At 44.2% G+C, this 24675-nt stretch overlaps 1 protein-coding gene across 1 annotated transcript in view; it reads left to right on the forward strand.

The window, feature by feature from the left end:
* The window catches only part of SELENOI (selenoprotein I), a 281155-nt gene that overhangs the window by 118699 nt on the left and 137781 nt on the right, over positions 1–24675 (forward strand). The window contains exons 2-4 of the mRNA XM_078649982.1: positions 18196–18264; positions 20119–20227; positions 24579–24653. Of these exons, the coding sequence (XP_078506108.1) occupies positions 18196–18264; positions 20119–20227; positions 24579–24653 (253 nt within the window). The remainder of the gene's footprint in view (positions 1–18195; positions 18265–20118; positions 20228–24578; positions 24654–24675) is intronic.

The raw sequence follows: 24675 nt of genomic DNA on the forward strand, positions 1-24675 counted from the left end.
ATGTGACCAGAGCTTTTTATCCGGGTCAATGAGTGTGTGACCTACTCGTCTCTCTTGTGTAAAGTTAAGTTGTTATGTGAATGCCTTTGATTGCTCGCCTTGCTGCCCTGAGGGTCAGTGGCGGAAAGGCTCTTACTTGGCCAAGTTTTCTGAGATATAGTAAGGTGTACGCCGGTACACCAGCGGCAAACAACCTCAACAACCATGGTTGAGACCCAGGAACCCCGGTCTGTCCCGTAGCCCCCCAATTGGGTTCTGATACATGTTATCCTTTAACCAAGATGTTGTTTCAAATTAATTCTCTGCTAAGCTACAAGGAACACCTTGTCTCAAACAGGCTGTTTCTAAAACTACTTTCTTAAGGCCCTTGGTAAAATCTGGTGTGAGGCATTACCCCAACAATGATTTAATGTAATCCTTTACTGATGCTCCTCCTACTCAGAAGCCCTGTTTCTAGGCTCATAACTGTCACTGTAATGCACCAGGAGACCGTCAGGGCAGTTTTTAAAAGTGTATTCTGCATAAGATCTCATTTGTGTACTGCAACAAGACCCCGTCAATGTAGTTGTTAAAAGCACATTCTGGATAACCTCTCCTTTTGCTATTTTACTATGCCTCCCCATTTCACCTCTCTGTAAACAAGCCTGTGATATATTGTCTCTCTTAGTTTTCTCTTTTGTTTTGATGCTTTCCAGCGTCATTACCAAGGGGTCATGATCACTTAAGACCTTTAGTCGAAGACTAAGGTGCCCCACGGTTGTATAGAAGTAACACTAAAGCAGTATATAATCAATTTCCCATGCTGAATTGTGTATTATTCCCTACATTGTACTGTGCATCCAGAGACCTGGTGATGCATCCTGCATGCTCACCTTCTGCAGTCCTCAACAGTGTGTCAACCCTTCTTCCTCTCTTTTTTCTACACTGATATGCTGTCTGCCAGGTCCTCTTGGCACAAGATACCCAATGTGATGCCACAATACACTTAATATATTTCCTAATTTCTCCAGTCCTTTGGTAGGCATCTAGCCAGTGTTGGCAAGTTTGAAGCTTCAGATATATATACATTTTCACCGGATATCCTTCTGATGTTTTATGCTGATCATTTCCAAAGTGTATAACGTTTATACATTCGCATTAACTCTGCTTGAATTCCCTCCAACAGGGAGATCTACTGTCATTCAGCTAAAACAGGGTTTAGAAAAGCCGCTCGCAGACTATAATCCGATTTCGTAGCACATCTGGCATAGTTTTTCTCAGAAGCTGTATTCTTTTTAGATCACATCACTAAGCTTATCCTTCACTGGGGAAGCTCTAAATATTTGAAGATCTGCGATTGTGTCTTGGCTGGAGGATTTCCGAAAAGGGACGATGGAACCCTAACTTTCAAATGTGCCTGAGAGTAACATCAACGTTAAATGCTTTATTTTCAATTTTGGCTGGAAATGCACATTTCTCAATGTGCATACAGACCTTTGAGCAATCTGTAGGTGATTAGAATGCATTCCCTTATTGAGGGGCCCTTCCATGTCTGTCTTTGGAAAACAACTGTCTCCTTTGTTTTAATTGCCCAAAACGCCTCTTCCCATCGTTGTTACTTGGACCATGGCTGGATGCCCCCATCCATACAGTAGCATTAGTTGCCTAAAGGCTAAACTGTTGGCTGTGCATCTGGTACTGGTGATTGTTACCATAGTTAACTCATTTGAATGTTCCTTGGACAATCGTATTCAAATTCCTTTTTATTCCTGTGCCTCAATTCCCTTATCTGCTGAAACTAGAAACTCATACACGTGGCAAAAAACCGATTTAGTGCAGTAAGACACCCCTCCCAGTTTGCATTCTTTTGTCCCATTTGCGGTGTCTGGAAGGATAGAACTTGTGCTTCACGTGCTGTCCTGGAGCTTCAAGGCCTCAGAATGTTTTACTTTCTTCTATTCAGCATTAATATATTAAAAGAAATACGCCTGTAGTCAGTTTGAATTGTCAATGGTATTTAAAAGATGGATAAATGGACTTAAAACTGGGCGTGCACTTTTTAGGTGTACCGGTAGGTTTTAAGAGGTTAACCACTTTTATGTAGATCTACAATCGATAAATATTCGAATATTATCTCTAAAATCATGCTTGGATGCTGCTGGTCCATCCTAGCCATAGGAATCATAATGGGTGATTTGAGTGGTCTTCTCCAAGGGAGACCTCATTGCACTTTTTGAAGAGCGTGTGAAGCACCATTACCCGCCTGCGGTTTTGGTTGTTACTCGAGCTACTGTGTCAGATTTTGGCTCCTGTGTTCATTTTATACAAAACCAACACGGCCTGGTCTCAAGCCAAAAGGATTTTGAACTTTATTCCCATATTGACACGTTGCAGGTTTGCAGGCCATACTCTGACTCTCATCCCCTGCTTTGATTTAGGTGAGTAGGAAACCATTTCTATGTGTGATGAGTAACACAAGGTGTTTTTAATTTTACGCATTTCCTTTTTATGCCGTTTTCTTGCCACCAAGAGGGTTTATTTTAAGTCTAAATAGAAATTGGAGAGATGAGGAAGGAAATGAATATTTTTATTATGCTACACTCTATGAACAGTTTGAATTGAGCTACAATCTTTGTTTTTCAGATGTGGGAATTTGAATAATGTATATTAGCACCCTCAAATTGTTTTTTTTGTTTGCCTTTGAATGAAACAAAATGCAATTACAGAAAGAATAAAAGTAGCCATGGTTATTTAAAATCAGAAATGTACACACAAATAAAATTACAGACCGATCCATGGTGATGCAGACATACTATATTAACTTACTTTCTCGTCTGATACTTGTATGTATTAATTCAGGAGGTGGACTCTGTATTGATTTTTGTGATGTGGGCAGCCTATGAGACTGCCTTATTTTGGAGTTTTCCTTCTGGTATGGACACTCTCATGGAATTTTCTGTGACTCTCTGTCCCCGAGCCATGTCCTTTTATCCTAAAAATAAACCTGTTCATAGATCCTCCCCCTGACATATAGTTAGATTTTGTTATTATCTGGCCTGGCATCGATCTGGAGCAGGATGACCATGGCTCCATACACTGTACGAAGCTTCCAACTCAGATGGTGCCTGGCGGCCTTGTTGAGGGATTTGTTAGGTCTGGCATTTTGGGTAGCTTTAGCTGTTTCTTCAGACTATTGTTTTTCAAAGAATCTTATAAAATATTTGTACATAGTGGGGCATATGGTCAGTGGGCTTCATTCGTGGATTCATTCTCGTTTTGCTTCCAACCACTCCATCATATTGTATGGGGCAGTGAGTCAGCCCACTTCACCCATTGGTTCCCTTCTCTTTAAGTGACTGCGCAAAGCCTGGGCACATTGTTCACATCCAACTAAAATACTTGAGTCAGTGGAGTTTTATTCAAATCTCAATCACAAATGATAATAAAGGGCATTTCACAGCTGAAAGGTTTGTTATTTAAGAAATATATTTAGTGAAACGGCTACATGAGTGAATGTTTTTACTGTAATTTTTTATTGCAATTATATGGTGGCTGCTTGTTTTTTTTGTCGCCTCTGCTTGCAATGAAAAATAATTAGAAAAAAACAACTATCGCACCAGGTTGCAGAAGTCAAGTCAAACCAGTTATGTTTCCAATGCTGGTGATTTATTATAAATTGAGTAGGCATGGAAGCGAGTGAGCACGAAGGAGGCAATGGAGAAGCTTTGCAGATAAAACTAGCAAGCATGGGCAGGCCTGGTGTCTCTGCCCTGCTTTCTTCAGGATATGCCATCACCTGCCACACTGAAGGTCTATAACATCAGACTGCTGGGTTCTTCAAATTGTCTGAAGGGGCTACTCCGTCCCTTTCATGACTACCCCTTCACCCATGCCCTCCATTTGCTGATGGAGGACCATCTTTTCTTGCTCTTCCAGGAAGTGATGGCTCTCTACGCCAAGGGAGCCATAGAGGTGCAGCCTGCACCAAAAGCAGGTTGTGATTATTTCTGCTATTTTCTGGTGCTCAAAAATGACAGAGGCCTTCACCTTTTCCTAGACCTACACCCTCTCAATTACTTCCTCAAGAATGGGAAGTTCAAAATGCTCACACTTACTTAAGTCCTGTCTGCACTGGACCTGGGAGACTGGATGGTAGTGTTAGACTTTTAGAACGCATAATTCCACCTTCCCGTCCTGCTTGCCCACAGGCTTTGCCTGTTGTTCACATTCGGCCATGAGCACTTTCAGTTAGCCGTGCTCCATTTAAGTCTTACCAGCACCCCTTGGGTGTGATGGCCGAGGTTTCAGCTCATCTGCGGGGATAGGGGTGCCAGTCTTCCCCTATCTCGACAACTGGTTGTTGGAGACTAGCTCGTCCCAGGCTGTCATCTCTCTCCTCCTAACTGCGGCAGACCTCCTGCACTGGCTGGATTTTACTATCAAAATGCCGAAGTCACACCTGACTCCCTCTCAGTTGCTGCCTTTCATCGAAGCTGTTCATGTCTGGTGAAGCTTCTGCCTATCCTCCCGAACTGTGAATCCAAGATATTCAGGCTATGATACTGATATTTCAGCCTCTATGCTGGACTTCAGTGAGACTAACTCTGAGGCTGCTGGACCTCATGGCATCCTACATCCTGTTTGTGGCTCATGCCCTTTGGCATATGGGTGATTTGCAGTGGGCCCTGAGGTTCCAATGGGCGCGGCATCAGGTAATCTCTCCGACATGGTCCTGATCTCAGAGGGAACTGCACAAGATCTGCAGTGCCTGTTAACGAGCTGCAGTTGGGCCCACAGCAGATCCCTCTCCCTTCCCCAACTAGATCTGACCGTGATAACAGATGTCACTCCTTGTATGGGTCTGCCATCTCGGAGAGGTGGAGATCAGAGACCTCTGGTGGAATCCGGACTCCACATCAACCTACTGGAGCTCCAACTGATCTGGATGGCATTCAAAGCCTTTCTGCTCGCCACAAAGGAAAGGCAAATTCAGGTGTACATGGACAACACCACCGCCATGTGTTACAAACAGGGCTGGGTGGAGTTCTGGACCCTCTGTCACGAGGCCCTGCGTCTCTGGACACAGCTGGAACATCGGGGAATTTCCGTGGTGGTTCAACAGCTGGTGGGTTTTCTGAACACCATGGCAGACAAACTCTGCCGAAGATGCATCTCCATCCGGAGGTGGTGCAAGGTCTCTTTCAGCTGTGATGAGAGCCTTGATTAGATTTGTATGCCACTGCCGAGAATGCACAATATCAGCACGTCTGCCTTTTGGAGTTTCCAAGGCGTCTCTTGCTCAGAGACTCTTTATCTTCAGTGGAGCTCAAGCTTCATGTACGCTTTTATGCACACACCTCTCCTGCTCAGAGTTCTCAAGAAGATCAGAAATTGCCAGACCTGTCATCCTTGTGACTCTGGACTGGGCTCTGAGAGTTGGGTAATCCGAGCTGTTGAGCATGACCATCGGTCCTCAAATCAGGCTGCCTCTTTGGGAGGATCTTCTGTCGCAGTAGTAGGGGAGGAGGGTTCTTCACCCAAACCTGTCAATGCTCTGCTTTCATGTGTGGAGGCTGTGCGGCGACAATTGGCAGATTTTGACTTTCCGCCGGAGGTCTGCAATGTTATCTTGGTAGCCACGCGTCCCTCTACCAAAATTGTATATATTAGGTTAAGTTGTAGCATGGTGTACAGAGATACAACCAGGTAGACTCTTTTTGTGCTCCTATCTGACAGGCCCTTCTCTTTATCATTTCTATCGCCCAGCAGGGCTCTGCGTTTGGCACCCTAAAGGGCTATCTACCTGCCATCTCAGCCTTTTTGCAGTTGCCTGATCAGCCATCCCTCTTCAAATCCCCTGTTGTAAATAGTTTGTTGAAAGGTTTGAAAGCTGTTCCACCTGCGCAGTTTATCATGCGTCAGTGGGACCTAAATCTGGTCTTAACTTTTCTTATGTACCCTCCCTTTGAGCGATTTGCAAAATCTCCTTTCAGGCTCCTTACCATCGAGACTGCCTTCCTGGTGGCAAAAACACTTGCCCGGAGGGGCAGTGAGCCTCAGGCGTTGTCATCCAAGCCTCTGTACACGAACATCTACCCACACTAGCTGGTTTTTCCCCTTTTTGGCGAAAGTTGTCAGTCCCTTTTATGTAGACCAGTCCATCACCCTGCCTATTTTTTACGCTTCGCCACATTCCTCCAAGGAACAGTAGGCACTTCTCAGTCTGGACCCAAAGAGAGCATTTCCATTCTACCTTGACTGCACAAAAGAGTTACAGGTGTATGACCTACTCTTCTCAGGGTATGTTGGAGTAAAGAAGCGAAAGGCTGTGCAGAACCGGACCATCTCCAAAGTCTATCGATGAACAAGTTACTTACCTTCGGTAACCACTTATCTGGAAGAGACTCGAGCTGCAAATTCATTACTGACCCGCTCATCCTACCCGCTCTGCGAATGGATTTCTGAGAATAGGGCTTCCCCCGTACAGGGCCCTAGTTTTCCTCCCCAGTGGTCGGTGTTCTTTGTGGCTCGGCGCCCCAGGCATGAAAAGTTGCAAAAAGAAACTGGAGTTAGCGCGCTGGGATGGTGTCTATATAGGTGCCTATGCATATCACTTGTGGCGCCAGTGACGCCACAGAGAGCCAAACAACTCCACCTACCGGATCCAGCCTGATCCCTGGTATAATTCTAAGGTGAGGAATCTGTGGCTAGATAGTCTCTACTAGATAAGGCATTACTGTAGGTATGTAACTTGGTCGTTAATTCTTGTTTCATTTAATTTGTTTGATTTAATTTTACTTTACCCATTCCTTAAACCAAAACCTCAAATGACACCGATCCTAGAGCAGTAAAAAGGAGTACCTAGATGCATGTAAAATATAAGACCTTCCTAAGAGAAAAAGCATGGTTTTCGGCAGGCAAATCAAGTTGACTCATATGCTCACTATTGGCCATTTGAGGTTCTACTTTCAACCAAAATTCTGTCCCTTATTCTTGGGTTGAGGTCGACATACATGTTTTATGTAGAGTACAATACATGTACATGTGTACAATACATTTTGAAAAAATACCACTAAAGTCAGACACTAAAAATAATGTCTGGCTTTGGTTGGAAGGTTGGAGGTAGAGCACAGGGCCTGATGGCAGGCCACGCCCTGTGCCCAACCCTGCTGGGCAAGCCCAAAGGCCGTACACAGCAGGGCATGGACTGCCACTGCAGGTTGGGCGAAGGGCCTTGCCACAGGCAGCGAGCAAATCCTAAAAACAAAACATTCACTAGGGAAAAAAACAATTGCATGCAACCACTGAAATTTGCCAATTATGTTTGTGAGTGCACTCAGTTTGACATAACAAAGTTGCATGCCATTCACACAACACCTCTTTGCTTATGGCACAGACACACAAACACAGTTCAATGTAACTAGTGAATTTCTGTGGTTTTACCAAAAACATAACTTAGTTTTTAACTGTGGATTTTCAGTGAGTTTATGTATATATTGCATAATTTATGCGACACTAAGCCTGAAAGGGTATTGCTATGGCTTATACTGCCTTCTTTCTGGACAAAGCTAAACCCTTCTGAAGAGCTGTAATGACAGCGAAACACGCCAGGGGTCGCTTTTATTTGTTCAGGGTTGACTTGAATAGTATTTTACCAATCCAAAGCTGTAATACTGTCCCTGGAGTGGAAAAAGGCTTTTGTCATTTTACAGCTCGATGTGGCTGGCTCTGTGCTAATCCTTTGCTTAAAGACTTTGCTGTAGAAATAGCAAAATACTTTGGCCCTTTCTAGCTTTGCGTGGATGGCTCTGTACTAGTCTATGCTTAACAACGTTGCTAGAAAAGCAGACATTTGAGGTATGTACTTTCAGAGTGTTGCTGGTGTTCTAGGGTGCTCTGTACAGGAGCTGCTCTGCACCTAAACATGGGAACTACCCAGAGGTCTGTGCGTCTTTTTGTGTATATATGTATGTGTCTGTATGTGTATATATATATATATGTATATATATATCTATATATCTTACTTCACAGGTAAGTTCATCATTTTAAAGTCCTGTAATCTTAACGTCAATGTAAATATGTATATGTTTGAGAATATATATCTTAACAATATGAATGTAAATATGATGTACATATTTCCATTGATCATTCTCAAACATTTACATATTTACATTGATAATGTTAACATTAGATGACTTTAAAAAGATGAACTTACCTGCAAAGAAGCTGCGCTGTAAAGGTCTTAAAACGTTCCTGTGACGCTGTGACTCCCAATGATACTCCTGCAGTGTAATGACTCTCAATACAGAGCCTGCGAAGTAACAGTAGCATACCATTTTGAACATTCTACACTCAGCGGACAGACCGCCTGAGGCTCGTAAGGCTGCTAAGCTGCGCTAGAGCTTTCATTGTTCTGGCTTTTAATAATTGCTTTAAAACTGTTTCACTGTGTATTTGCAGAGTGTTCTTATCCTACCTGGGCTGCTATTGACTTTGCTGTCTCCCCGGTCCACCGCAGCTACTTCATGTTGTTTGTATGGAGGGAGCTTCATTGACCTATTAAAGCAGGGGGGTTTTACTCACTTGCTGATTGGGCACACTAGAGCGGCCATTGTGGCAGGTTGACGCTCTAGTGGCTCGCGATCCCGGGCCTATTTCTCCCCAGCATGGCGCCGACGCGCAGCGGACAGACAGCCTGAGGCTCGTAAGGCTGCTAAGCTGCACTAGCACTTTCATTGTTCTTGCTTTTAATAATTGCTTTTAAACTGTTTCACTGTGTATTTGCAGAGTGTTCTTATCCTACCTGGGCTGCTATTGACTTTGCTGTCTCCCCGGTCCACTGCAGCTACTTCAAGCTGTTTGTGTGGAGGGAGCTTCATTGACCTATCAAAGCAGGTTTTTTTTACTCACTTACTGATTAGGCACACTAGAGCGGCAATTGTGGCAGGGTGACACTCTAGTGGCTCGAGATCCCCAGCCTTTTTCTCCACAGCATGGTGCCGACGCGCAGCAGGCGTGCCGCTGGCATGCCGAAGGCAAGCTCGTCTGCGGCTAGGGCCAGAGACGCTGCCTGTTTTAGCATCACTAGTAGGCATACCTATAGCCACTTAGATCTGATTTCTCTTAGGCCACCTCCTTGCCCGTACCCGCCCATCCTGACTCTCGGAGACACCAAGGTAGAATACACGTTTGCATTGTGGGTTCTCCTTAAACACGGCTAGTCTTCATAGATGTAATTCGCCTTGTTTTTTACAACCCTCCCCTGCCCCTTCGAAAGTGACTCTAAAAGCCGGGTTGATAAATTGCAGGTCTCTGATCAAACATGCTTTGGATATTTTCCAGTCTATTGCAGACAATAACTGAGATCTGTTATTCTTGACGGAGACATGGCTTCGTGAGGACACCAATCCTGCTGTCTCTAGCTGTCCCGGAAGGCTATGGCATAGTGTGTGCCAACAGGCAGTATGGTAAACTCGGAGGGGGTGTGGCCATTATTTATAAAACACAATGGGGGATCACAGCGTCTCCCTTTGAGAAGGTTGACTCTATTGAGGGGTTGTGTTTTTGTATCATGCTCTCTGCGTCTACCTCTTGTTCTGGTCTCTTGCTCTATAGACCTCCGAGCTCCAGTTTTAATCGTATCTCGACTCTTGCCGACTACATCGCCCATGCTAGTATATGTTACGCCAATTTTACAATGTTAGGGGACCTGAATTTACATGTGGATGATATCTCATGCTCACATAGCTCTAATTTTATTGCCACCTTAACAGGATGTAACCTAACACAACACGTCCCTCTCCAACCCATAAAGCAATCAATCAAAACACTTGTAAAGCGCGCTACATACCCAGGAAGGTCTCAAGGCGCTGGGGGGGGGGTCTTGAGTAGTCTTCTGAAGGCCAGTATGTCTTGGGTCTGCCATAGGTTGGTGGGGAGGGTGTTCCATGTCTTGGCGGCGAGGTGGGAGAAGGATCTGCCTCCGGCTGTCGTTCTTCGAATGCAGGGGACAGTGTCAAGGGCGAGGTCGGCAGAACGGAGCTTGCGGGTGGGGATGAAGTTGAGTCGTCTGTTGAGGTACGCTGGGCTGGTGTTGTGGAGGGCTTTGTGTGCGTGGATGAGGAGCTTGAAGGTTATCCTCTTGTTGATGGGGAGCCAGTGTAGGTCTTCAGGTGGGGAGTGATGTGGCTGCCGCGGGGGATGTCGAGGATCAGACGTGCCGAGGTGTTCTGGATGCGTTGCAGCCGTCTCAGGAGCTTGGCCGATGCTCCTGCGTAGAGTGCGTTACCGTAGTCCAGCCTGCTGGTGACGAGGGCCTGGGTGACTGTTCTTCTTGTTTCAGTGGGGATCCACTTGAAGATCCTACGTAGCATTCGGAGGGTGTTGAAGCAGGAGGAGGAGACGGCGTTGATCTGCTTAGTCATGGTTAGGGTGGAGTCGAGAATGACCCCTAGGTTGCGTGCGTGGTCTGTGGGTGTCGGTGCAGTTCCCAGTGTGGTCGACCACCAGGAGTCATCCCAGGCCGAAGGGGTGGGCCCAAGGATGAGAACCTACGTCTTGTCCGAGTTCAGCTTCAGTCGGCTGTTTCTCATCCAGTCGGCGACGGCCTTCATTCCTTCGTGGAGGTTGGTTTTGGCTGTGTGAGGGTCTTTGGTGAGGGAGATGATCAGCTGGGTGTCGTTGGCGTAGGAGATGATGTTGAAGTCGTGTTGGCGGGCGACGTGGGCGAGGGGTGCCATGTAGATGTTGAACAGTGTCGAGCTGAGGGACGAGCCCTGGGGTACGCCGCAGATGATCTCGGTGGCATTGTATTGGAAGGAGGGGAGGCGGACGCTCTGAGTTCTGCCGGAGAGGAAGGATGTGGTCCAGTCCTGGGCCTTCCCTTGGATTCCGGCGTCATGTAGGCGTGTGCGTAGAGTGCGGTGGCAGACCATGTCGAAGGCAGCTGACAGGTCCAGGAGGATGAGGGCTGCTGTTTCTCCGTTGTCTAGCAGGGTCCTGATGTCATCTGTGGTGGCGATGAGGGCGGTTTCGGTGCTGTGGTTGCTGCGGAAACCGGACTGGGATGGGTCCACGATGTTGTTGTCTTCGAGGTAGCGGGTCAGCTGTTTGTTGACAATTTTCTCGGTGACCTTAGCCGGGAATGAGAGCAGGGAGATGGGCCGGAAGTTCTTGAGGTCCTTGAGGTCCTTGGGGTCCGCCTTTGGTTTCTTGAGCAAGGCGTTGATCTCTGCGTGTTTCCAGTTTTCCGGGAAGGTTGCTGTTTAGAAGGAGATGTTGATGGCTTTGCTGAGATGGGGTGCGATGGATGCGCTGGCTTTGTTGAAGATGTGGTGGGGGCATGGGTCTAGCCACACCGTGGAGCTGATCTGTTCTAATCTTCCCGATATCACAGTATACGCACCCCTACCTGTTTAATGGTCTGATCACTTCTTGATCCCTTTTCAACTTTTGCTGACAAGCCCAGAGAAAGCCACCTCTATTCCTAAAGAATTTAGAAGGAATTGGAGTAATATCACCTTGGACTCAGTAAAGCAACATCTGAAGAACTCCAAACCTGCCCCCTCCAACGATCTTGAGGTTAGCATCTCGAACTTGAATAAGTGGGTTGGTGGTACGCTTGATGCCCTGGCTCCTTTGAAAGTAGTAACATCGCCTAGATCTTCCCCACCATGGTTTTCGCAGGAGCTTAGACATAAAAAGTCAGAATGCAAAATACTTGAACGCAGTTGGAGACTGACGTATTCTGCGGAAAGCAAGCCAGGTTATCGGGCAGCTCTTAAAGAATACCGCAGAATGCTCACTAAAAATACGAGATTTTTTAGCAGATAGAATTAATAATGCTAAAAACGCTTCCAGGGAGATTTTTAAAATTGTTAAATTCTTCACTGATCCTCTAGCCCTTACCCACACTCACCCCCCCTCACAGAGCTTATGCAACAAACTCTGAGTTCTTCGAGGACAAAATCGCCTTGATTTATGCTTCCTTTTCTGAGCCATGGAAAGAACCCCAGATTTCTGTTGACCAGGATCTGGGGAAGGCCCCTAGCGCAGTACTCTGAGTTTGTGGAAATATCAGAGGAAGCTTCTCTCCTGGAACTGCAGAAGTGCAAATCTGGCTCCCCGAGTGACCCTTGGCCAGCTAAACAATATAAAGCCCTTGCAGGATTCCTTAACCCTCATCTTAATTCCATCTGAAATCTATCACTCCGATTGGGAATCTATCCGATGGCCTGGAAACATGCCTTTTTCCAGCCTATCCTAAAAAAAGTCAATGCAGATCCAGAAGTCCCTTGTAACTACAGACCCATCTCTCTACTGCCCGCCTCATCGAATGTCTTATAGAAACTAGCTTATCAGCAACTGGCTGGCTTCATTGAGTCTAATGACCTTTATGATTTTCAATCCGGCTTTCGGTCCGGCCATAGTACGGAATCAGCATTAATCGAAATGGCGGATTCGATACGCTGGGTGGTAGATGGAGGTTCAAAGGCAGTGTTAGTGCTGTTAGACTTGTCTGCAGCATTTGACACCGTCTCACATCCTATCCTTCTGAATCGACTAAAGGCCAGAGGAATTCAGGGCACAGTATTGAAATAGTTAACATCTTTTCTCTCTGACCGTAAACAACAGGTCCGGGTCCACCCTTTTACGTCGTCTGTTAAACCTCTAAAATGGGGTCTGCCACAGGGCTCTGCTCTGAGCCGCTTCTTTTTAATGTTTACTTAACCCCGCTAGCGGAGATGATCTCTAAAACCGGGATCAAAATGATATCTTATGCTGACGAAACCCAGCTATTGTTCACCTTTAATGCGGTGTCTGTCACCACCTTTGATCCCCTCAAAGTGTGTCTTAAGAACATTGCGGCCTGGATGGACCGCAACTTCTTGAAACGTAACGCAGATAAGACCGAGATCTTATTTTTTTAACCAACCCTCCCCTCTTTCCTCTAATCTGTGGTGGCCTGAGGAACTCGGCATGGCCCACTCCCTAAGGAATCGATCAAGAATTTGGGTGTTATATGGGACAAACAGCTATCCCTTGGGGTGCTGGTGCAAACAGTCACAGCGTACTGTTTTGGCAAAATCAAAACTATTAGAAAACGTATTAACTACCTGCCCAATCCTACCCGTAAAACTGTGGTCCATGCTCTGATAACCTCACATCTGGACTATGCGAATGGATTATACATGGGTCTCTCCTTAGGATTGCTCCGCAGACTTCAGACAGTACAAAATGTTGCGGCCTGTCTAGTCTGTTGCTTTAAGCTCAGACAACACATTTCCCCCTTTCTGCGACAACTACACTGGCCTTTCGAGCAGGCAAAGGTCTAGGGCGATTTATCTCAGAAGGAGATTTCGCCCATATGGTCAGTCCAGAACTCTATGGTCCAACACAACGCCTGCTTGTCACCCCCAGATTCCAAAAAGCCAGATCTGGAGGCAAATCATTTGAGATGAGCGCCACTCAATGTTGGAACAAACTGCCCCTTCACCTGCGCCTAATTTAGTCGGAACCCGTGTTTCGCGAATCTCTCAAAACCTGGCTATTTAGTCGCCAGGACTAGTTTCAGCCAGGCTGCGGCCCGCTCTCTGTCTGTGACCGCGCCGGGACACCCTTTTGGGGTAGCTGTGTGCTTAAGAAATGCCTTATTATTATTATAGTGGATGTAATGATCTATTGGCTTTGTAGCCCTTCTACCTTTTGCAATACCAGTTGGTGAAATCCCCCGCCCTCTTCCTAGGCCTTTTCCCTCAGCTCAGGCCCACAGCACTGGCAGAGGGCCTTCTAGGGATTCGTGTGATCCTTGCCGGCGACTATAATGCTGTGGTACACAATTATCTGGTTTGTTAATAGTATACCTAAAACGGGCATAATCTGATTATTCAATATACTTCCAAGTTGCCATTGGAGGGAGCTTTGGTAGAAAGACCAGGCTCCTGCCTGTTTACTATAGATAGCTTATGTATTTTAGCCAGCAAGGGATGACTGTGAAACTGTTGTGTTAGCTTGCAAGAGTTGCAAAGTTGTATTTTTTTTTTTTGTTTTTGTTTAGCGCTGTCTATTTCATCCTCTTACAATTATCAGATTTGGTTTCCATCAGTCCCAGCACACACTTTTAATGCTCTATTTTCTGTTTCTGTTTTCCAAGGCAGAGAAGCTGGGTTGGAAATGCTGTGATTTTCCATCTCTGCATGCCCCTGACTTATGAACTCATCCCTTGTGCAAGTTACCCATCGTGTTCTTTTGTAATTGCAGCTGTTCAGTCACTTCAACATTGGGTCCACAGTCCACTCTCGTGCGTTAGGTATCTCCAGTGCATCACTTTTTTTTTGCATTTTATTGATTTAATCATACATTTATTCAGGCCCTTCTAGGTCTGTGTAAATGAGACACTGTTTTCAGACTAGTCGAGTGCTCCTGGCTGGCCTGGAGTGTCCTCACTCAAGGGAAATCATAGAGTGTAGAGAATATTGTAAAGACAAATAAAGTTCCCAAAGCGTAACACATCCCTTCCCATCTATATGTACAGCCCAGAGGGCAGATAAGTAGTGCAACAAGAGAAAAGGTAAGCTTGGAAAATGGAGAAAACCGAAGAATAATACATGAACCAAATAGTATTGAAAAGAATCAGTTAAAGATCTTGACAAACCCTGGAAGAAGCCTGGTGGTCTCCATTCCTGCCTTGAATCTGCAGACCTATACCCTCAACTTGTCCCCGTGAGAATCGTACACAGTTCCAGCAGACTAATACCCACTTTCAACCTCAGTACTCAATCCTGCCTAATGAGACAAACCTAACTTATGGCCAGCCATCAACAGGAAACCGCGTCACCTTTCATTTCTCTCCTCTCTACACCCCGCCTGTAAAGTGCTATCCGTCTATTTTTTTTGTTCCAACTCTCTCCATTTACAAAATCACATGATTTTTTTTTCTTTTCAACTTTAAATGGTCCCCGGAATTTAATCTACCCCCTCTTATATGGTCAGGTTTGACTGTCAACCAATCACGTTTTCAATTTGTCCTCAGAATTCCTCTTTACATTCTCCTCAATATTTCCACCGGATACCATCTCTTTCATCCTTGCAGGGACAGTTTCAGTGTCTGGTTTGCAGCCTCTCATCAACACAAACTGATTCTTTGGTAACACGGTTGTAGGTAGTGCGATAGCTCATACCATTTCTGCCAGTGTTCTCCATGTCACAGCAACTTCAATGGCTCCCTCAACCATTCTGTTGGCTTGTTCAACAATACTGCTAGCTTTGGGGTTATATAGCACAGTGTGGTGATTAAAGAGAAAAACAACATTCTTGCATTTCGGCAGAAGTGAGTTGAGTGCCATTAGTTATCAATGTGGAAGTAAGACACTCCTCCAAAAATATCTGTTATTTGATATTAATTGTTGGTGTAGTATTAATCTTCATAAATTGCACCACTAGCCATTTTAATTAATTAGCAACCATAGCTAAGGCAAATCTCAAATCCTTTCTGAACACACCCATGGCAATCCATCGCAAATTCACAATACAACCCATGCCAAGTGCTTGCGCTCAGTGCCGTATATATTGCAGAAACTGAAGTTCGCCCATACAGGACATTAGGTGACAGAATGACTGGTGCACCATAATGTGGTGACAGGAAGACAATACATCGAGGGTAGTAAACCACTTTGTCAGGTTGCAAATATTCCCATGCAGGTCTCAAGTCTACGCTTCCATTTTATATTCTGGTTTGTGGCTAACCACTATGGATGCCAACCATTCTGGTTCCTCGATTTTCTCATTTACCCACACTTAATACAATTGATTTTATTTCTGATTTGAATTGGCCGTTGACATTTTACCCCATATGCACCTCTGGCCTCGCCTATGGTTTTTCACAGCTTTTTTTTTCTTTTTTTGCGTCAAAAGCTTTTCACTCTCCCTCTGCTACAAAATACCCCAAGCTGTAGTTCCTCCACCGCTACCAAGCCTGCCCAATTTCCCACTGAGTGATACGTCTTTTTGGTTTCTGGTCTCAGTTTCATGTATAACAATATTTGTGATGTTCTCGCCCAGAATAGACATTCCATTCCTAGCCACATAAAGATGTACCTCAATACAGCAGTCTTTAAATCTAATCTTTTCTTAAACGATTCTCTAAATGCCTCCTTAAGAACCACAAGTGATATCGATAATTGCGGCCCCTTTGCTGCATTCTTCCATTATCTCCTGGACTCATCACCTGAGATAGAGCAAGTTGCAGTCTTATCTACTCACACCTTTGTTCCACCCCTTCTGTTTTCACATTGCACTAAAGTCCGGTAACCCCACTTCCTATACTTGCAGGACTGCCCTTTGTTTATTTCGCTTTTCTGCTTTCTCAGTTCTACCATTCTTCTCCGATCTGAGCAAAAGGTGTTTTGAGCCAGGGTGGGATCTTTATCTTGTAACAGTATCTACTGTATGTTTATTTGATGCATGTACTATTACTTGGTTTGTTCAAGCATTGAAGAGGTACGTCCATTGGCTTGCATCCTGATAACAGTTCTCTAAATCTTGACACATGCTTACCAATCCTGTCATATGTTCTGCTCAATGGAGAAAAAACATAAGTACCTTTCAGGTCCAGTATTCAACTTTCACCTAAAGTGGTCTTCCGATTACCCCAAGAAGTATATAGTATTATCTATAATTCTTTGTTAGGATCCCTAACTTGAGGTTCTGACTTGTTCCAGAAATCGCATAAACCCCCGTATGCAGGCAATTTAGTGACCACCTGTCTTTCCACACTTGATGCAATAAGATAAACTTTCAGTACCATTCATTCCTCCTAGGGCACCACTGACCCCCCCTCCCCCTCCCCTCCTGAATTGGCACGCAACATGATCGAAGTGACATGTTTTCCCCGCTCCTAAATGTCTTAAAACACTAACTTCCTGAAATATAACTTTCTGCAATTGTAATGAGAAATATACACACTAAAAGTAGCCAATCTCAGTGTTGAGCAGCTAAAGAAGAAACCCATTTAAAGTAGATATCGCTGTCAAGGATGCACCAGTTAAATATTGTTAACCTATTTAACACAGTGTTGGTAGTAGCCACAGCTGTCCCTTGGTTAGAATGTGTCTAAGCGGATAACTTTAAAGAATAAACCACAAGAAAACATTTCCAATGCAACCTGGCCACCATTTTCCAGCTGCCTCCAGCTTTGTCTCTCTTCCAAGCAATGTTTTCCACCATGGCCACACTTCAATCATTAGGTTCTAGTAGTCGGGTAATCAGGGGCTGAATCAAATCTACACACACTGATCAGCATGGCAGTTTAACTGCTCACAGATGCATATCTTATGCTAGTCGGCTGAAGATGGGGACCTGTGCTGGGGGCGTACCTGGCTTGGAAGAGCACGTGACCTCCATCTGCAGAGTGAACTTTACATGCTGCCTCGTCAGCATGTAGGCAGCAATGGACCGTATTCCAGTCAGGGAGCTTGCAGCGCTGTCGTGGAGGTGATGCACCCTCTCTGACGGTACAAATACAGTTGTTAAACTTTAAGGGCCTGCGCCGGGTTTCTACACAGTGCATGGTTTAGCACTGTGGCCAACTAGCACCGGTTCATAACTCCAAAAGTAAAACAATGAACCCTGGGTTCCTAGCGGTATTGATGCTAACAGTGTCCTAGCGAGCATGTCTCAATCTTGATGCCATTTAAGGTTGCACAGCTCCTTTGAGCATGTGGGCAGTACTTACCCCTCTGACAACTCGCACAACGCATGGGCACCTTTTGATGGACGCTTCACACACCGCGTTAAGAAGCTTACTCCATAGATGAACAAACATGATATATGGACTGCCTGGATCGCCACAGCATCGACATTGACCAGGATGATGCCCTTCATTCCAGGTTGAATCAGCCAGCCTCATAATCATGGGATGTACATGGTATAGAACAGCTACAACGATGTGTACTAGCCAATGGGCTAAGAGATCACTTAACACATTTGTCTGCCGGATCCTTTTTCAGTGTATTGGTTTTTCTGTTTCTTGAGTTTCCTTTTCTTGTTAGTGCAAGCGTGCTGGCAGCTACACTCCCATATTGAATTGTAAGTTACCTTTGTGTGGTGGAACCAATTTGTATCAAGTATGCCCGTAGTTTGAGATTTAATCACAGTTTTAGATGTATTTGATTAGCAGCTTTCCATTTCTTAAAACATTTTCCTCTCTTTTTTTTTTAGTATAGTGCCGTGGACACCAACCCGCTCTCTTTGTATGTGATGCACCCATTTTGGAACTCAATAGTGAAGGTAAGACACTTTATTTTATTTCAGGACAGATGCATGTCAAGGTGATTACGTACTCATTTCATTTACTCCGAGAACCTGATTTAGAGTTGGGAGGTAATGAAACCCATTTCGAAGGAAGTGCTAATTTGGAGGAGAATCTTCTGGCATAAGTCTGTCAACTGATTTATCCCTATTGCAGAAGAAATTTGGCTTGGGGATTCTTTTCCGGATTTAGTAACGGCTCCACAAATTAGAGAGATTTTTGTTAACACCCACCTAATCTGGCAGAAGTTGAACGCTAAGCCTTGGCTTTTATTACTAAGATGTTCTGCATACTGTTCTCACCATTGACCATGTCTCTCTAACTGCCTGGAAGGTACTAGAGGGCGCTCAGCTAGACCACTGGAGTGAGTGGCACATTTAGTTAGGGGGTGCATGATCTGTACCAAATTTGCTTTTGTTATGTAGCATCTTGTTAGGCAGTTGTCAGTCCCACCACATGGTTTAAAGCTTAGTTCTGTGACTGCTGGGGATCAAACACTGTGAAGCTGTCATTTGGCACTGGAAACCCTTTGTACTATCTCTGTATATACGTTTTGCATGTAACACTATCAGATGAGCAGAGTTCTTAACTTTCATCTTTATTACTTATGATATGATTGTCTGCTTTGTCCAGCCCTTCTAATTTCAGATCCTTAGAATATCAGGAACCGGCAAGCATATCAACTAGCCAGAGTAAATTTTCCTAGCATAGTATATTTTGGAATATTTTAGAAACTTGGATGTATGTGTAGCTCTGCCCACTTAAACTCCCTGTTCCATTCCATCTTTCGTCCCTTCATTTGGAATGGGAGGGTGGTCATTAATGTTTTTACATTAATCAGAGTGCATTTAGCCATTGTCCTTTTATGTCTTTCTTTGATGAGAGGTTGTTTCTGGTCCTTCATTGTGCTGATCCCAGGACTCCTGTGGTACCCATCCACCCACCCACCCTGGAGATGTCACTGAATGGCCTGCCTGCATCATCAATATTCCTCAGCTCAAATGCACACGCTTTATTATATTGTCTAGCATCCGTTTTATCCCCGTTCTCAAATTTAATGTGGCTTTTCTTCCCACTTACTCTCAATTACTAATATAGAACAATTAAATATCTACAAACCTATTGGAACAGAACATTAATGATTACATCATCTTACATGTAGTTGTATAAATAACCAATATTTATTCTGGAGAAAATGCATTCTTGACCTAGCAGCCACCATAGCTCCACTGTTCAGGAGGCCTCTTCTCAAATTGCTGTCTGTTATCCAAGAGACACTCATCGGTAACTAAGAATAGAGACCTTTCTTCTGGCGAACACTACAACACATCTCGAAGTACATTAATATCAGGCTAAATGAGTTACATATGACCTTCTAGGAGGGTTAAATATGAGAAAAGGGTCTAGATACATTGGGTGTTCTGTCTCTGAAACCCCAGCTGCTTGTTGATTTCAGTTCAGTTATAAACCTTGTCTCTTGGTTATTCAAGGTGAATAAGTGCATGGCAGGAAAGCTCCAAAGGGCTTCAACTCCATTGCTTTGTTGAATGTATTACCCACCCAGTCACTGCATCATGAGAATGGGTTGCTGTAGACTTCCTAGCCAGATCACAATCTGAAATATTAGTGCTTTCATCTCACTTTGTTTTTTCAGTTGCAAGTCTTGCAGAAACATTTAAGAAGATATGGGGTTCTGGAGGACACTTCTTGGAAATATTGTTAGGATGGGTAAGGGAATGATTCCAGTGCCATTAGTTTGAAATGGAAAAGGGATTATGGTCTGAGAATGACAGTGTTATCGCTGATTATTAATGTTTCCTTTTCTTGCATAGATTGTCCCTAAATGGTTGGCTCCAAACCTGATCACGTTCTCTGGCTTTCTCCTGCTCGTCTTCAACTTCTTCCTCGTGGCTTTCTTTGACCCCGACTTCTATGCATCTGGTAAGATGATAACACTTTTTTGTGTTGATGGTAGTGAGTGTGTGTGTGTATGTGTGGGTGTTTGTGGTTGCTTTACAGTTGTTGATGATGTTGCACTCGTGGTGGATGGCCAGGGACTCCTTTGTGTTCCTTATTAACCAGTGGAAACTTGGATGAGTGGCCAAAGCTTCATTTAGTAGCTGGTACTTAGGCCTGAAACTCGAGCACAATTTGACACAGTAATCCCACATAGTACAGACACTATCAGCTATGGCCATTGCCTGTTTTATTTACACTTAAAAAAGGTAGAACCGTTGAAATACGACTGAACTCCGAAAACCAAAAGACCTTGGCGCTTTTTATGCAAACATGCAACCATAAAGTTTGCTGTAGTGCTTAAAAGTTTTAACAGTGACTGCTAGGTTTTAGAGCTAAAGAGGACTTCTACAGTGCACTGATTGATCTTTGTAAACAATAATTAGTGATTTAGTTCTGTCTCTTTTCGGGTAACCTGAGGCCTAATACTAGAGTTATCAATGCCAATTTATTAGGGCTTTGTAACAATATATCTAAATTTATATAGTCTGTCCTTTGTCCTAGTTACCTGTGCAGCTGGGAGACTCAACAAGACAGCTCAGTGGGCGTGGCCATTGCTCCAGAGGTTGTCCAAAATCCAGTAAACCAAAATTGACCTGTATTCTTCACTGCTAAAAGGGATACTACTGGTTGGTAGAGGTATACTGTAAAAACTCTCAAGCTGGGCAACCAGTAGGCCAGTATTACACAAACAATCCTCGGATCTAACAGGCTGAAGACCCAGCGAATGGAGACTATAGAAAAGAAGTATTTTTGTTAGTAGGGGAGTCCTTTAATTAATACGAAATCCCATCACCCACCGAGGTGGCATGCTTCATCATCTGGGAATCTCCTCTTGGCGGAGACACCTAGCCCCGCCAAGGGCTACAACCCCCTCACTGTGAGGGAGGAGCTCAGGGTTGTTTTCAGAGTCCTACTGTTGTAAAGGATATCCTAAAATCCTTGCGATGTGAAGCAGGACAGGTTGGGTAATTGACGCTGTGCAAACAAAGAAAATCTCAAGATGTGAGTAACGTGATGTGAAAACTAACTACTATGAATGTAAGAAAAACTTTATTAGTTAATTCCTAGTGTTAGGATTCAGTGTGACAGATTGTTACTTCGCATTTGGAACCTAATGTTCCACTTTATGTGGGTGCCTGGATCTTGGAACATATGATCACGTTCACGATGAACTTCTAGTTTAGCGTTGGGTTACAACAAGGCCTTCAAACTGAATAGCATGTGAACCATTGGCCATAGCATGATGGTTGTACAACTAGTGATCTTCAGTGACCGGCCTCAGCCAGCAGAACACCCCTGAAGTTTTAAGGTGAACACTGTGAATGCCTAAAGTTCATTCAGGAAAGGGTGACCGGATCACACTGTGGGGGAGGTGGCCACTATCTTTGAATCTGTTTTTATTGAATTTTTATTTTTCGAATAACAACAAAGACTCGTAAAGCATAATATGCTTGCTGGCCCAAACATAGGGGGCAAGTAGCATTGATGGAAAGCGTAAAGTGGAACAGAGAAGAAGAAGATATATCAACAAGCATCTGTGTCCAACAGTATGCCACAGTGAGCAACATGAAAGTAGAAGCATATCACAGTAACTGCAGAAGGTAATTTCAATTTTTAAGCATCCAGGTACACTTTAATAGCAATTTTAGTAAACGTCCACAAAGTAATGGTCCAGGAACAGGGAAAGCGGAATATAACGAACCGGGACAACATAAACATAATGCAGTGTTTGCATGTCAAACATGGAGCACTTTTTCAACCCTCACCGCACTTCCCCCCCATCCATCCATCAGTGTGAATGAATCTGCGCATAATCTAAGATCTGCGCCGTCGTGACAATACGTGCGCACCTGTTAGCGGTACTGCACCACAGTCGCAATGAGCATTACATCTTCCCGTATGTGCGTTTTCACAGGTCCTATCGCCTCCCAAACCCGAATGTATCTCAGCATTGTGTATGTTTGTAGTTCAAGCATTATAGTTTCCCAGTTTACGGCAATAGGGAGTCTGCAAATGTCCAGTGTCTCCTCCCGATGCAACGCTTTCTGCTTTAGCCCATACCAGTAGGTGGCGAGTATCTTGAGCTGTCACTGACGCTTACTTACTACCTGATTTAAGGTGGGAGTCCAGTGGGCACATTGGTCAGCGGACACAGTCCTTTAGTTGTTGCTGTGTCTCAACCCTCTCCTAGGTGCACTCGACACAGTGATAAAGCTAAACTTGAGGTTTGGGCCACAAAAGCTGGATTGCAAGTCCTTGTGGGACCTGGGCAGTTTTCTCCTAGTCGTACTGCTCACAGGTCTTAGTTGCCTAGGACTTTATTCGAAACGTGAGCCCATGGGGATATCGCTTCTCTTCTAAGTTGGTCCCTTCACTCTAGAACTAGATCACTTCCCCTCCTTTAGTGCCTTTTTTTTGGCTTGAGTCATTTTGTATAATTGATACTGCAATCAAGAAAAAGGAGCCAGAAAAGTTCTGCGACATAAGTGCATCAAGAATACAAGAAATACTTGAAGAAAAGGACAAGAGAAAGATGATGACTCTGCAGGATCTAAGAGAAAATGTTAGTCACTGCATAACCTTTGAAATTTAGATTACTCACTCATAAAACTGTTTCAGTATAGGATAACCCGTGTCTGTAAATGTTGTGACTTGAACACCTATTTCTATAGCTCTGCCGCCCAAACACAACTTCATAGCATTGCTTAAAGTATATACTCTATGAGTGTTAAACTTTGTTTTATATATATGCTCCTCAAGCCAGCTAAGGTAGGGCTGGTGCAAGTGAAGTGCAGAAATCTTCTCCAGTCCAGACCAGAATGGCTACACTGAGTGGTGCTCCCAACTCTGCCATTAAGCCACTGTCTCGCATGCACCACTGTTATGATTTCTAAACTTTTAGTAGCTACACGGATTCTAAATCCGGCTCTGATGCCGTCGCTGTTTTGGACTGTTAGGGACTTAGCTAGAAGTAAAATTATAGCATTTGAAAGCAACATATATCTCCTTTTTAAAACATTAATTTGTGAACAAGCTTTTACCCAGAGTGATTCCACCTCATATCTTTTGCCTAGGTTGGCAAAGTAATCCGTTTTGTGTAGACACTTTCATCCCACAATACGTTCTTATGACTACCTCACGCACATTCAGTACCCGACCACTTTAGTAACCCCTGCAATGTCAAAAAACCATTGCCTCGCTCGGAAAGTATTAGGCATAACAAAGCCTATTATGCTCGTGATTTTTCTCCTTTTCAGAACCCTTCCTCTGAATATAAGTGGGCTTGTTCTTCTCCATGTTTCTTCATTTGGCGGTAACATGATTCTTGCGTCAGTGTACTTTCTTTAAGGTCCGGCTTTGAGCACCTGATCCTCATTTAGGTTCTCTCAATTGTCTTGAGACAAGCGCCTGACATCATGTTAGGGTCTATCCTCTATCTTGTGCTTGCGTACTTCTCATTTTAAGGCATAGAGAACATTTCCCTAAAGTCCTCATCCAAAAGAGCTTCTAGATAGTCTTTCGCTTCAAGCAATTAACTCCGCTTACCTCCTCCCTCTCCACTTAGCTCACCGTTTGCCTCAAATTGTACTTTTGCTAACAGTAAGAGGTAAGTTGTCTACAGAAATGCTGGGTGCTGCATGAGTGGCACATCTAGCATCTCATCCAAGCGAATTTGAGATGTTTCCAGTTCACTAACATCTTGGTTGCATCGTTTATTGAGTTATCTGAGCATTTGTTTTTTCTTCTTTTTGAAGCAGACCACTGGAAGGCGGTTTTAATATACAGCAATCCGTCTCCAAAAATGTAGGTTCTTCACATCAGTAATATCATAACTAAAGTACTCTTTGATGTGCTCATGAATGGAGATGACAAGTTATTTAACCTCTTGTTGACTGCAAGAGTTGTGCTGAGAGCCAGATTTGTGATCTTTGATGGGCGGTGAGATGCTGCTGTTTTACTTTACTTAAATAATACTCTTTTTGCCAGTTCTGTTAATTCTGAGCTTTTCTCATTAACCAAACATGATCAAAACAGATTGAAGTACTGCACGGAAATAAATGTGATCTTTGGGGGGGTGGGGTGGGGGAGTGTCTAGCAGAAAGTTATGTGGCGTTTTATCTCTAAGATGTTTGACAGCTAGAATTCAGTACTTGTCGCTTGACCTACACTACTCATGGACAGAGATGTTAAGTGGCAAAGTCTTTTTTTTGTTATTTTAAGATCAGATCCCTTCATTTTGGCTACTTGTTTCGTTTCTGATTTTGTGTTGCAGCTCCAGGCCATCAGCATGTTCCCAACTGGGTGTGGATCGTTGTGGGAATCTTGAACTTTACTGCCTACACTCTTGGTAAGAAATGTGCCATCAAATC

This window comes from Lissotriton helveticus, chromosome 6, assembly GCF_964261635.1.
Source record: "Lissotriton helveticus chromosome 6, aLisHel1.1, whole genome shotgun sequence".
NCBI lineage: Eukaryota > Metazoa > Chordata > Amphibia > Caudata > Salamandridae > Lissotriton > Lissotriton helveticus.